The sequence below is a fragment of the Acanthochromis polyacanthus genome, chromosome 4 (genome assembly GCF_021347895.1).
Source record: "Acanthochromis polyacanthus isolate Apoly-LR-REF ecotype Palm Island chromosome 4, KAUST_Apoly_ChrSc, whole genome shotgun sequence".
NCBI lineage: Eukaryota > Metazoa > Chordata > Actinopteri > Pomacentridae > Acanthochromis > Acanthochromis polyacanthus.
Window position 1 is genome coordinate 34,956,113 of NC_067116.1, and position 14,935 is coordinate 34,971,047.

Sequence of the window (14,935 nt, forward strand, 5' to 3'; positions counted from 1 at the left end):
AGAAATTTCAACACAATCATTCTAAGGCCTTAGATGCTATAATATAAAAGAGAATGATAGAAACACTGAATGTGTTTTTGGACCTGTAAGACTAGCAGCAAGCCTTCTTACTGATTTGAATTATTTTGAAATATTTAATCTTTACTTGCACTGAAGATCATTTAACACCACAGGGGCTGCAGACGCAAGAGTGAGCGTAAACTTTAATGAGAAAAGTCTGCATCTAAGCAGGACACTAATGTAATACACACGTTTTAATAACTCACGCCTTAATGATGGGCTAGGAAATTGATCAGTCTATTAACTTACACACTCACACACTGTTTTTTTTTTGTTTTTTTTTTTTTAAATCAGCTTTCTTCCTGTGTTTGGCTGCAAGCAGCTTGTGCCACTTTTAGCCTCTATTATATTTTTTACATTCTTCATATTGGTTTATGGTTATAGTGTATTCTTGTCCATGTTTGCAGTTGGTGAACTGGTAAAATGGCCCTTTTAGTTAAAAGTACTCAAAGCTAGACTCAGAAACCCTGTATTACTTAACAAGTTGATAAAAGCTTTGGTATCCAGACTATGCTGAATTTGCTTCATGGTTCAGGCCTCTGGTCCAACCTCCAGTACAGAAGGGATTACACTAAAGTCTGGACTATGGAACTGTCGTTATCTATATATTTTGCCTCCACGGATTAAATATGGCTATTATATGAAATAAACATTTGATTAATTGTCAAATATATATTAAATTCAATATGTTAAAAATTTATATTGAATACAATGTTGTTAGAAATGTAATTTCTTAAAAATATGTATTTGCCTATGTGTCCAGACTTAGGGACAACCTGTATTGATGGCAGATGTTTGGACCAGTGGGTTTTTTGATTATCAGCTTATCTGGTTGCCTTTATGTTGTCAATTTAGTTAATTAATTGTCTTTTTTTGTATATTTTGGTCCAGTCATGTTTCTAGACTCTCTGCACTTGTATTTGAGTGTATCAATGTGCAATAAGTAGACACTAAGCAAAGTTAAAGATATAATATTTTTCAAATTTCCTACAAACTCTTTGGTTACAATAATCTTGTTTGTAAAAATTTGATATTGTGACATTTGTGGCTGCAATTCACAAACCAGATTTCTGGAGCTGCATTGCTGGTGTGTGTTGTGAAATATGTGAATTGAAGCGTGTTGAGCTTTAGAGCTCAGCAGCTACTGCATGAACCAATCATGTCTTATGGTGATTAAGTGTATTATGTTTGCCCCATTTAGGCAGCCACAATGCAATACCTACTGTCTGGATATAACGACAGATCCCTGTTGACCTCATGCAGCCAGACCTGCTTCAAAAGCTGGACAAATACATGAAGCCGCTCATTCGGCCCTTTGTGTACAAGTGGGCAATAACACAGGTAATTAATCACACGCGCTAACTGTCGTGTAAAATATGTTTAGTGACACTAAAACTGGATCTCCTGTGAGAATTGTGCATGTGATGTCTTGCAGGAGTTCACTATAAAGCAGCAGCTGGACTGTGGGGTCAGATACTGCGACCTGAGAATCGCTCACCGGCCCAACGACAGCTCCACGATCTGTACTTCTACCAGCGTGTTTACACACGCTCACTGTTCAGGTGAAGTAATGAACACAAATGAAGTTGTCACAGTGAAATGTATGCTCCTGAAATTATTTTGCATCATTTTAGAGAAAAAAAACAGAAGGGGACCAAGCTCAGCCAACACTGACACTAAATCCTCCAGAAAAAACATTAAAACTGTAAATTTACTGTTATTTGTCATGTCCATGTTAAAAAATCACTGTTAAATCAACATAATATTTGTAATTTTGGATGTGGCAACCCTACGTGCCTTTTCCTGACACTATGGCCACAAGTGACAATTGCAAGATAATTGAAAATGTTAAAATGTCGTGTTTACTAGCACAAGAAGCAAATAGTTATAAAATTATTATACTTACTCAGCAGTGTCGGATATGAGCAATATCTGTCTAAAGTTTGCGAACATTCAGCACCATATGCTGCCAGATCTAGGGAAGCCGTGTCAGCAAAACCACTGCTGTGTAAATTAAATGAGGATGATTTTTACATCTAATGAATGAAAGTTTTATCTTTTAAGTTATATAGTTTTACTTGAGGGCACATAGGCAGGATATATCATAGGACTCCTGCACCTAATTCATGAGACAGGTAGGAGAGAGACAAGAAGTGATAGCAGTTTCAAATATATTATAATATATAATATATCATATACTGTCTAACTTGCAAAAATACATTATAACCTTCCAAGAATACTTATTCACACTGTACTAAGTGCATCCTATTGGCTAGCCTATTAGCTTAAAATAGTTATAAATAATTAAAAAGCTAGTATTTGCAGCTTGTTAAATCATTTTGACTTAGTTATTTGATTTGTAATTCCCATCATGATAGAATTTTCCCTTTTGAATGAGAGTGGAGGCTTCACAGGGAGCTGCCGAGGCTCACTAGATCGCCCAACGTTATATAAAATTATTCGACCAAACATATAAAAATGTGCCTTTGTGAGATGTTCACACTCAACAGAGAGTCAAGCATTAAACACAAAAAGTGTACCATCCTAATGCAGATACACTGGCCTGCTGATTTTAGATGATATGCCAGCGTTGGTTGTTGAGCGGTGATATTTTTTGGCCCTCTGAAAAAAGCAAAAAGTCAGTGATGACTTCTTTGACACAATGTCATTTAGTTCAGCTTAGACTCTGAGAGAACATTAAAAAGGTTAGACTAAGCTGTTCCCATTAGGTTGAATGAATGCATTTTCTGAAATAAGTCACATTACAATGCAATCAATCCATGTAAATTGCTTCACAATTCCTGGATGAAAGTCGTGCGCCATGCAGCAGAAGGTATTTCAGGCACTACATGATAAATGCAGTGTATTTAAATCTCCTGAGACCTCCTGCAAAGTTGCAGTGTTCAGAAGAAAAAACTAATCTATCCAGAGCACTTCTTTCAAGTTGTTACAGACTTTGATATTTTCATCTTTTTGCAGACTGAAGCCAAAAAGCAGTCCTGCCTGATAACTGCACCTGGCAGCGTTACAAGTTTAGAGAGCGCTGCAAGCTTTTACAGTAAGGCTGTGATTTGTAAATGGTGCCTTGTGTTTCGCTGACAGACCGTCCTGATGGAGATAAGAGAGTGGCTGGACGCTCATCCCAAAGAGGTGGTCATCCTCTCCTTCAGCCACTTCCTCGGCCTGAACCAGGAGCTGCACATGCTGCTGCTCACAACCATCCGCAACGCATTCACCTCCAAACTCTGCCCCAAAACGGTACAGCTGTGCTTCTTCTTTTGTATATGAATTTAAAAATTAAGTCTCATTATATTTTACAAGTTTCTTATTGTCAGCAAATCCCAGAAAACAGCTGTGAATCCAAAGTTGTATGTGTCTTATTCCTCTGTACAGCAGAGCTCCACTGTTGTCAGAAAACTAACACCACATCAGTGAGGCACACTGCGGCTGTGCATGTTCACTGTAGTTTATTTTTACTCAGTCAGATGTAAATCAATGAAGCACAACATTAAAACCATTTACAGTTGAAGTTAATGGCACTGATGATCTCATTATAATGCAAACTTAAGCGCTTTTGTAGAAGGCAACCAGAAGTTTTTGGTTCCTGAAGATATTTCACTTTCATCCAAAAGGGTTCCTCAGTTTTAACCGTGTGGTGAAGAGTTCAGTCAAATTGCAAGGTGTGAATAGTTGTGAAATTAACTGGGGAGCAACCTTAGAACTGCATTATAAGTACCTGATAAGTGGTGTTATAGACCCCATCCTTTGTACAGAGGTGGCTTCCACCCCTTACTTTTATCTCAAACCATCTATCTTCTCTGTCCAGAAGGGAGCTGCCGAGGCTCACTAGTGGGCATTGTTGTTCTCAAAGGAACGTACGTGATCCTTTACATGCAGGTGGATTGTTTCCCTCAGGATTAATAAAGTATCTATCTGTCAGACATGAGAATTAATACCTTGGACTCCTGAGGAAGCCAACTGGATGATAGATGAAACATTATCAAAAACCAAAACACTAATTGACTTCTACTGAACCAATTAGGATTACCAGGACCTGGAAAACTGAAAATCCCCACAGATAATGGACATTGCAAAAACTGATCAGGAACAGCTTGAGGAACACGACAAAGAGCCCAAGGTGTCGACTCAGCCTCTTAACTCCCCAGATCCCAATCTGACCGAAGCAAGCCTGATTCTTGGGGGCTCCACTCTGCAACCTAAAGGACCTAAATGAGCTATTATCAATGTCCAGGTTCCAGATGCCACAGGACACCTCTAGAGGTCCTCTGTTCTTATCCCAGAGAGTTCAAGCTGTTTTGGTAGCCCAAGGAGAACCTACACAATATTAGGCTGATGGTTTTAGTGTGATGTGCAGATCCCATCTCACTCACTGAGGTCAGCAGATCAGGCTTTACTGGTGGTGCCAAAGGCTAAAAAGAAATCGAGAGGGGATCGTGCTTTTTCTGTGGCTGCTCCTAAATTGTGGAATGAGCTCCCACTACATATCAGATTGGCAGACTCTCTCTCTACTTTTAAATCTCTTTTAAAAACACATTTTTTTAACTTGGCGTATGGCTCAGCTTAGAGCTGGCTTTTATTGTACAACCTGTATTTTATGTGGTATTTTTATGCTCACACTATTTTATTAGTATTTTTATTAGTATTTTATTTATTTTAACATGTACAGCAGTTTGGTCAACAGTGTAGATTTTTAAAGTGCTTTAGAAATAAAGTTGATTGATTGATTGATCGATCCAGATGTAGATGGTCACTAAGGCACCAAATATGTCCACAGCTGAAAACAGTCTAACAAATACACTACATACTCCTGTTTGACTAACATTTGATTAAAACTACAGTGCCCAACTGGTGAGACCAGATATTTGGGACGTCTTTTGTGGAGATTTAGATCTTCAGTAGGAACCAATGAACAAATGAAGCTGATCAATACATCCTTAGAGGTCACACAGAAGTGAAACTAACCCCATTATTTTGTTGCTTTCAGGAACCATTAACTCTTCGAAACCTGTGGGCTTTAGGCTACCAAGTGATTGTGTCCTATGAACACACCATTTCCAGCTGTCACAGTGAACTGTGGCCGCACATTCCTTACTGGTGGGCCAACAAATGCAAAGCTGAGGCTCTTATTGAAGAGTTCGAACACAGGAAACAACATGGCAGACCAGGTAATTTACTGTTACCTATGATATCAAACACATGCAATGAATAGGATGCATTTAATGTCTGCCGATTTGTGTTTCAGGAGGTTTCTTTGTCACAGGAATCAATCTGACAGAAGACCTGAAGTACATCTGTACACATCCGACAGAGTCCCTGAAGGACTTAGTGATGTCCACGTACCCAACACTGCTCAGTTGGGTTAAAGAACAAACTCCCGGCTCCAGAGTCGGCTCTCTGAACATCATCGCCGGGGACTTTATCACAGAGAGCCACTTTGTACCGACTGTTGTTACACTGAACGAGAAACTACTGAAATGGTCCTCATGACTTTCTGCCAATAAGCATGGTTCTCCAGCAACGAAAAAATGTGAATCACAGCATGAAATACACTCAAGCTTGTTTTGTTAAGAGTGGCAGAAAAATACTTGAATTATTCATTTAAACATTAATGCACTTGCTGGACGCAGTGACATGTGCATTTCAGTCTGAAAGCTGCTTTTTTTGGATATTTTGACCTGCACTTGTTTGTTTACATTCAGTTCAATATTTATGCAATGTACTGTATCAGTTTTCACAAGTCAGCGAGGCAGCCAGGTTTATGTTACGCTGACCAAAGCAATAACGATCCAGCTAATCTCACCTGAACGTAGGCATTTTAGACGAGTAAGCACAACGTATTCAATGAGCACATATGACTAATGTAGAACACAAACTTTTATAATTATAACATGAGCAGTAAACTGTATCAGCTACAATACGCTTATTTACCCATAGAGAATGTAGAAAAGACATGAAACTTATGCAAAATGCATGGAAAACCTACTTGCATGAACCCAACGTTGACTGTTTTACTACTTTAGCCGAGAGGTTCAGCCTTGATTTAACATGACGCTGCACCGCTGTGCCTGTGGAGATAAGCTTTTCCAATAAACATGAGCATTTTTATGCAAAATATCTCATTTTATTTAGATCGGTATGTTTTCACTTCATTTTGGAAGTGTAGCTCATGAGGTTTTCCTCTTTGTACACCTGTGCTGGACCATTTGTTTCAGTCTCACAAATAAGGTCACCATGTGTTCAGTGTTTTTGGCCACAGGGAATGTCAAACCATGGGGTCCCTAAAGGGCCACAGAGGGGAAAATAGCTTTTGTTTTCTCCTGCAGTATGTGTTTCTATAGAATAGCTAGTATTACATCAGTTGTGTGAAATGCTGCTGCGACTCTGGGGTCAGTTCAGTTCCACAATAATGGCCGACAAGAGGAAAAACAGGTGCATAATTCACAGAAAACTTTTCAACTCGGATGAGTTTGTTATTCTTATATCGTCTGACTGTGTGCCTGAGGTTTAAAGCTATTTATAACATAAGGGAAACTCCCACTAATGGTAGCGAGTGGTTATTAAATAATGGATTTAGTCTTAAGGCTGAATGTGCCACTGGAAATTTATAGACTGTGTGTTGTTCAATTAATGAGGAATAATTTTTACTTTTTTTTTTCCATACAGCACTTTCCTGAAACAAAGTTATATGATGCTCTACAATGCAGGCATTGAAATACAGAGAAGACTCAGACAATTTCTAAAATAACCACAGTAAAATGGCACAGCAGTTAAAAGAAAGAAAAAGGTAGTTTAGGAGCATAAACTATAAAGTCCAGCCACTTTTAGTCTCAAGGTAAGATTCAGGAACAGTCAAACTGTTTCTGCCAACAACCAGGCTTTTATAGTGTAATATAACCTGTCAGATGCCCATGAAGAGTTCTAAAAACCAACAAAATTTAAAATCAGTTCTGATGTGGCTACTTTTACTAGAAGGAGTAAAAGTAAATATAGTACATTTGAATATGCAGGAGGCTAAAATTTGCCAATTCTGCTTCATTGTTGTGCTTAAAAATTGAATAATAGTTGAGTTTTAAATCTGAAATCCTAAAATAATCCTAATTATGCATCTTCTTCCGTTTAGGGTTTTTGTGGTTTCTCTTTTGTGATCACTTTTATTTTAATAAATAAAATCCAATCACATTGTGCAGCAGCATGATTGACCAGCAAGTCTCCACGAGTGGTAGTATAACATACATACATACATACATACATACATATTATATATATATATATATATATAATATATTATATATATATATATATATATGCAATTAGATCATTTTATTTCCTTAAGCTGATAAACATATATGCGACTTTTTTAAAGCATCATTTCAGTCTTGCTTACTCTCATTTTCTATCACATCAGTTTGTCTTATCCTTTAAACTGTGCAGTTTCTGCTTTGTAACTCTCTCTCCATAATTTAAAGCCAGTGTCCCGCACTAAAAATTAAACAAGGTCTGACCCACAGAGTAACAGGAGCTGCTCTTCCTGGCTGGCATTTGTTTCCACTGTTGTAGCCGAAGGTGAAAGTACTTTTCTCATGAGGTAGCTGTTAGCAAGAGAGAGAAATGTGATGTTTTTGCTACTTTAAGGGACTGAATTTGAGATAAAACATGCAAATGATACAAAAGTAAGGATTTTTATCACTGTCATTCATGCAAAGAAGCATCCTAATCTTGAGTAATCTTTTTAATATGAGCAAATGTAAATTCAATGACAAATGTCAAAGGATTTTTGGGTGTAAAGGCGGCATCTTGTCTGGGATGCAGTGACATTAGTGAACATTTAGTGTCTTCTTTGAAAATGATTTTTAAGGTCTTTCAAGCAGCTGCCTTCAGTTAAATTGTTTTAAGCTGGTAAAACGCTCAGTAGTGTGACTGATCTAAGATCTGTCAGGTTTTATTCCTGATAAAAGCTTTGGTTGCACAAGCAGCGAGTTTTAGGTCATTGTGTTGTTGCAGGATGAAGATCCGACCAATCAGATTGGAGGAGCTGATTTACACAAAGGTAGAATTTGTCTGCACACTTTTGAACGCATCCAGCAGCGAGCCAGTCGGTTCCAGAAGCAACGATTCAGACGCAGACCAGGATCTGACCTCCTCCATGTTTCATAAATAGGATGGAGTGAGTTGGATCACGGGCACTTACTGTCTTTCTCCACATGTTTAGGGGAACTTTGGGGTTCTACAGTCGAAGGATTTGCTTGTCACCAGCTTCACTTGTTTTCCTTTTAGGTTCGCTGGTAATTCTCCCCCACCCACACACCCACATACTCCACCACCGCCCTTCTGCATTGTATTCAGATGCACAGTGAAAAACCGGATTTTCCAGAGTTCAGCATAAAGAGCCGACACCTGCAGAGTAATTCAATCCTTTGGGCGTGTTTGGTGAAGGCTCCTATTAAAAGACTGGTCTGAGATGGTCATATGTAACGGATAAAAAAATGTCAAATCAAGACACTGTTGTTTTTAATGTACATCTAAAGCAACAGATTTTTGTTATAAATTACCTAATAATTTTAAACATTGAGGTTAGGACCCTGCAGTGTTGGTTATGGTGCAAATTGAGTAAATTATGGGGATATACAAAGTAAAAATCTAATTCCAGGTGTATTACTGACCTAATCTCTGTCATTACATCTGTCCAGTACTGAGAAATGACTGCGGTCAAGCCAGCCGCCTCTCGTTTCTCCGTAGTCAAGCCAGCCGCACACTTTTCAGTGCGCTCTTATCGTCAGCTTACGGTAAATGCACGACCGCGCATCAACTATTTCCGGTTTAAAAAATAAAGCGCTGCATTCGCAGATGTATTATACAGGGATGTTTTAAGTAACTGACTCAGCTTAACGGTTAACTTTCGAATTGTACGGCTAATATTTACACTAAATAAATAGCTTGAAGTATAAGAAGCTGAAAACTTGTTTATCTATCTGTCTGTCTGTCTGTCTTAAAAATTGTGAATTCAAATAAAAAGTGATGTGTGTCATCCCAGTGATCTATTAGTGTGATAATAAAATAAACCTCAGTCGAAAAGTCACATGATCTGGACCGAAATGAGAAGACATGCTGATACTTACATTAAAAAATGTTTAATTTTTTGCTTTAAAATCTTTTAAGCCAAACTATTTCTTGTTCTTTGGCGTATGCTGACCAGGTAAGGTAGCATTGTGATTCTGCATTAGTTTGGGGTCAATACGTCACATGACCTGAGAGCTATTGAGCAAAAAGGCTAATATTTACTGTAAAAAAAACTGTTAAAATCAATAAAGACCAGAAATCAAATATAAATTGGCGTATGTTTACCATCTTTAGTAGCACTATCATTCTGCATTAGTTTGGGGTCAATTAGTCACATGACCTGAGAGCTATTGAGCTAAAATGCTAATATTTACTGTAAAAAAAATGTTAAAAATCAATAAAGACCAGAAATCAAATATAAATTGCCGTATGGTGACCATCCTTAGTAGCACTATCATTCTGCATTAGTTTGGGGTCAATACGTCACATGACCTGAGAGCTATTGAGCAAAAAAGCTAATATTTACTGTAAAAAAACTGTTAAAAATCAATAAAGACCAGAAATCAAATATAAATTGCCGTATGTTGACCATCTTTAGTAGCACTATCATTCTGCACCGGTTTGGGGTCAATACGTCACTTGACCTGCGAGCTACTGAGCTAAAATGCTAATACTTACTGTAAAAAATTAATAATAAATTCATTAGTATCCAAATGGTATAAAAAGTGCTGTGTCTTGATCAGTCTGTTTCATACTATAATCCCAAATAGATTTGGAGTCTTTGGGTCACATGACTTCGTAGCTATTGAGCTAAAATGCTAATACTTACTGTAAAAAATTAATAATAATAAATTCATAAAGCATTCAAATGTAATAAAACCTGGTGTGTCTTGATCACCTTTTATAGTCCTGTCAATCCTTATTGATTTGGAGTCTCTAGGTCGCATGACCTGGGAGCTATTGAGCCAAAATGCTAATATTTACAGTTAAATATCAATATAAAATATGCAAAGTATCCAGATGGAGTAAAAAGTGCTGTGTCTTGATCACTCTATGAGATGCTCTAATCCTGCATAGATTTGGTGTCTGTAGGTCACATGACTTGGGAGCTATTGAGCTAAAATACTAATATTTACATATTGAAATTAATTAAAAACTCACTAAAAAAATATTAATAGTCTCCAAAACCAATAATAAAGTCTGTGTAATGAAGCAGGTCTAAATCTATTTAGCCAAAAGATCACATGACCTGGGACTTATAGAGCTGTAATGCTCATAATTACAGTATAAAATACATGAAAAATTCACAAAACATATTAATTGTGTCCAAATGTGTATCATAACAATGTAACATAACGTCACGTCAGGTCTTTGCTCTTCCTTTTTCTGCCTTTTTTCAAACGACCCATCCCACAACTCTGACTCCAAATGGTGTTCTGGATATTGAGCAGCACGTGTGTTACGGGCTCGGTCGATTGGATACTTATTTCATTGATAATTAACGGTTAACTTACGTGAGGCAGAAAAAGGAAGAGAGCCGGGAGCTCTATCTCACTCACTGACTCCTATTCTCCCTATGCCTATCTTACTCACTCACACCTGGAATTACACCCCTGCCTCCCGGGTGCCAGAAACCACTCTACCGACTGAGCTATACTGCCTATGCTTATCTCACTCATTCCTATACTTTCTATGCCTATCTCACTCACCCACTGAGCTAGACTCCCTACGCCTATCTCACTCACTGACTCCTATTCTCCCTATGCCTATCTTACTCACTCCTGCAATTGCATCCCTGCCTCCCGGGTGACAGCAAGCCACTCTACCCACTGAGCTATACTCCCTATGCCTATCTCACTCACTCCTACTCTCATCTCACTCAGTCACTCCTATACTCCCTATGCCTATCTCACTCACTCCTATACTCATCTCACGAACTCACTTACTCACTCCGACAGTCCCTATGCCTATCTCACTCACTCACACCTGGAATCGAACCCCAGCCTCCCGGGTGCCATCCAGCCACTCTACCCACTGAGCGATACTCCCCATGCCTATCTCACTCTACCCACTGAGCTATACTCCCGATGCCTATCTCACGCACTCACTCACATACTCCCTATGCCTATCTCACTCACTCACACCTGGAATCGAACCCCAGCCTCCCGGGTGCCAGCCAGTCACTCTCCCCACTGAGCTATGCTCCCTCTGCCCATCTCACTCACTCCTATACTCCCGTTGCCTATCTCACTCACTCACACCTGGAATCGAACCCCGGCGTCCTGGGTACCAGCCAGCCACTCTTCCCACTGAGCTATACTCCCTATTCCTATCTCACTCACTCCTACTCTCATCTCACTCAGTCAGTCCTATACTTCCTATTCCTATCTCAGTCACCCACTGAGCAATACTGCCTATGCCTGTCTCAATCACTCACACTGGAATCGAACCCCGGCCTCCGGGTGCCAGCCAACCACTCTACTCACTGAGCTATCCTTCCTATGCCTATCTCACTCATTCCTATACTCCCTCTGCCAATCTCACTGTCTCACTCACTTACTCATACCTGGAATCGAACCCCAGCCTCCTGGTGCCAGCCAGCCACTCTACCCACTGAGGTATACTCCCTATGCCTATCTCACTCACTCACTGAGCTATACTCCCTATGCCTATCTCACTCACTCACTGAGCTATACTCCCTATGCCTATCTCACTCACTCCTATCATCCCTATGCTTATCTCACTCATCACTGAGCTATACTCCCTATGCCTATCTCACTCACTCCTATCATCCCTATGCTTATCTCACTCACTCACTGAGCTATACTCCCTATGCCTATCTCACTCACTCCTATCATCCCTATGCTTATCTCACTCACTCACTGAGCTATACTCCTATGCCTATCTCACTCACTCCTATCATCCCTATGCTTATCTCACTCACTCACACCTGGAATCGAACCCTATCCTCCCAGGTGCCACTCTACCCACTGAGCTATACTCCCCATGCCTATCTCACTCACTCCTATACTCATCTCACTCACTCACTCCGACAGTCCCTATGCCTATCTCACTCACTCACACCTGGAATCGAACCCCGGCCTCCCGGGTGCCAGCCAGCTACTCTACCCACTGAGCTATACTCCCGATGCCTATCTCACTCACTCACTCACACCTGGAATCGAGTCCCGGCCTCCCTGGTGTCAACCAGCCACTCTACCCACTGAGCAATACTCCCAATGCTTATCTCACTCACTCCGATACTCCCTATGCCTATCTCACTCACACCTGGAATCGATCCCCGGCCTCCCGGGTGCCAGCCAGCCACTCTACCCACTGAGCTATACTCCCTATGCTTATCTCACTCACTCAATCCTCTACTCCCTATGCCTATGTCACTCACTCACTCACTCACACCTGGAATCAAACCCCGGCCTCCCGGGTGCCAGCCAGCCACTCTACCCACTGAGCAACACTGCCTATGCTTATCTCACTCACTCCTATACTCCCTATGCCAATCTCACTGTCTCACTCACTCAGTTACTTACTCACACCTGGAATTGAACCCCAGCCTCCCGGGTGCCAGCCAGCCACTCTGCCCACTGAGCTATACTCCCTATGCCTATCTCACTCACTCACTCCTTCACTCCTATGCCTATCTCACTCACTCACTCCTTCACTCCCTATGCCTATCTCACTCACACCTGGAATCGAAACCCGGCCTCCCGGGTGCCAGCCATTCACTCTACCCACTGAGTTATCCTCCCTATGCCTATCCCACTCACTCCTATACTCATCTCACTCACTCACTCCTATACTCCCTCTGCCTATCTCACCCACTCACTCCTATACTCCCTATGCCCGTATCTCAACTCACTCACACCTGGAATCGAACCCCGGCCCTCCCGGGTGCCAGCCAGTCACTCTATCCCACTGAGCTATACTCCCTATGCCTATCTCACTCACTCCTATACTCATCTCACTCACTCAATCCTATACTAACTATTCCTATCTGACTCACCCACTCCTACACTCCCTATGCCTATCTCACTCACTCACTCCTGGAATCGAATCCCGGCCTCCCGGGTGCCAGCCAGCCACTCTACCCACTGAGCTATACTGCCTATGCTTATCTCACTCATTCCTATACTCCCTATGCCAATCTCACTCACCCACTGAGCTATACTCACTATGCCCTTCTCACTCAATCACTCACTCACACCTGGAATCGAACCCCGGCCTCCTGGGTGCCAGCCAACCACTCTACCCACTGAGCTATACTCCCTATGCCCATCTCACTCACTCCAATAGTCCCGATGCCTATCTCACTCACACTTGGAATCGAACCCTGGGCTCCCGGGTGCCAGCCAGCCACTCTACCCATGGAGCTATACTCCCTTTGCTTATCTCACTCACACCTATACTCCCTATGCCTATCTTACTCACTCCTACTCTCACCTCACTCAGTCACTCCAATACTCCCTATGCCTATCTCATTCACTCACTCCGATTCTCCTATGCCTATCTCACTCAATCACACCTGGAATCGAACCCCGGCCTCCCGGGTGCCAGCCAGCTACTCTACCCACTGAGCTATACTCCCCATGCCTATCTCAGTCTCCCCACTGAGCTATACTCCCGATGCCTATCTCAGTCTCCCCACTGAGCTATACTCCCGATGCCCATCTCACTCACTCCTATACTCCCGATGCCTATCTCACTCACTCACACCAGTACTCCCTATGCCTATCTCACTCACCCACTGAGCTATACTCCCTATGCCTATCTCACTCACTCACTCCTGGAATCGAGTCCCGGCCTCCCTGGTGTCAACCAGCCACTCTACCCACTGAGCGATACTCCCAATGCTTATCTCACTCACTCCGATATTCCCTATGCCTATGTCACTCACACCTGGAATCAAACCCCGGCCTCCCGGGTGCCAGCCAGCCACTCTACCCACTGAGCAACACTGCCTATGCTTATCTCACTCATTCCTATACTCCCTATGCCAATCTCACTGTCTCACTCACTCAGTTACTTACTCACACCTGGAATCAAACCCCGGCCTCCCGGGTGCCAGCCAGCCACTCTACCCACTGAGCAACACTGCCTATGCTTATCTCACTCATTCCTATACTCCCTATGCCAATCTCACTGTCTCACTCACTCAGTTACTTACTCACACCTGGAATTGAACCCCAGCCTCCCGGGTGCCAGCCAGCCACTCTGCCCACTGAGCTATACTCCCTATGCCTATCTCACTCACTCCTACACTCCCTATGCCTATCTCACTCACTCACACCTGGAATCGAAACCCGGCCTCCCGGGTGCCAGCCATTCACTCTACCCACTGAGTTATCCTCCCTATGCCTATCCCACTCACTCCTATACTCATCTGACTCACTCACTCCTCTACTCCCTATGCCTATCTCACTCACTCACTCCTATACTCCCTTTGCCTATCTCACTCACTCCTATACTCCCTATGCCTATCTCACTCACTCCTGGAATCGAAACCAACCTCCACTCTGCCCAATACTGCCTATGCCTGTCTCACTCACTGACTCCTATTCTCCCTATGCCTATCTCACTCACTCCTGTTTTCATCTCACTCACTCCTATAGTCCCTATGCCTATTTCACTCACACCTGGAATCGAACCCCGGCCTCCCGGGTGCCAGCCAGCCACTCTACCCACTGAGCTATATTCTCTATGCCTATCTCACTCACTCCCGGAATTGAACCCCTGCCTCCCGGGTGCCAGCCAGCCACTCTACCCACTGAGCGATACTGCC

General features: G+C 41.9%; 1 protein-coding gene across 1 annotated transcript; it reads left to right on the plus strand.

The window, feature by feature from the left end:
• Window positions 1–1,612: 1,612 nt before the first annotated feature.
• On the plus strand, window positions 1,613–6,193 carry LOC127533766 (PI-PLC X domain-containing protein 1-like). The gene is made up of 4 exons (XM_051947689.1): window positions 1,613–1,622; window positions 3,163–3,318; window positions 5,066–5,246; window positions 5,324–6,193. Exons 2-4 carry the CDS (start codon window positions 3,172–3,174, stop codon window positions 5,566–5,568), a joined length of 573 nt encoding a protein of 190 aa, XP_051803649.1. The 5' UTR covers window positions 1,613–1,622; window positions 3,163–3,171; the 3' UTR covers window positions 5,569–6,193.
• Window positions 6,194–14,935: the final 8,742 nt, after the last annotated feature.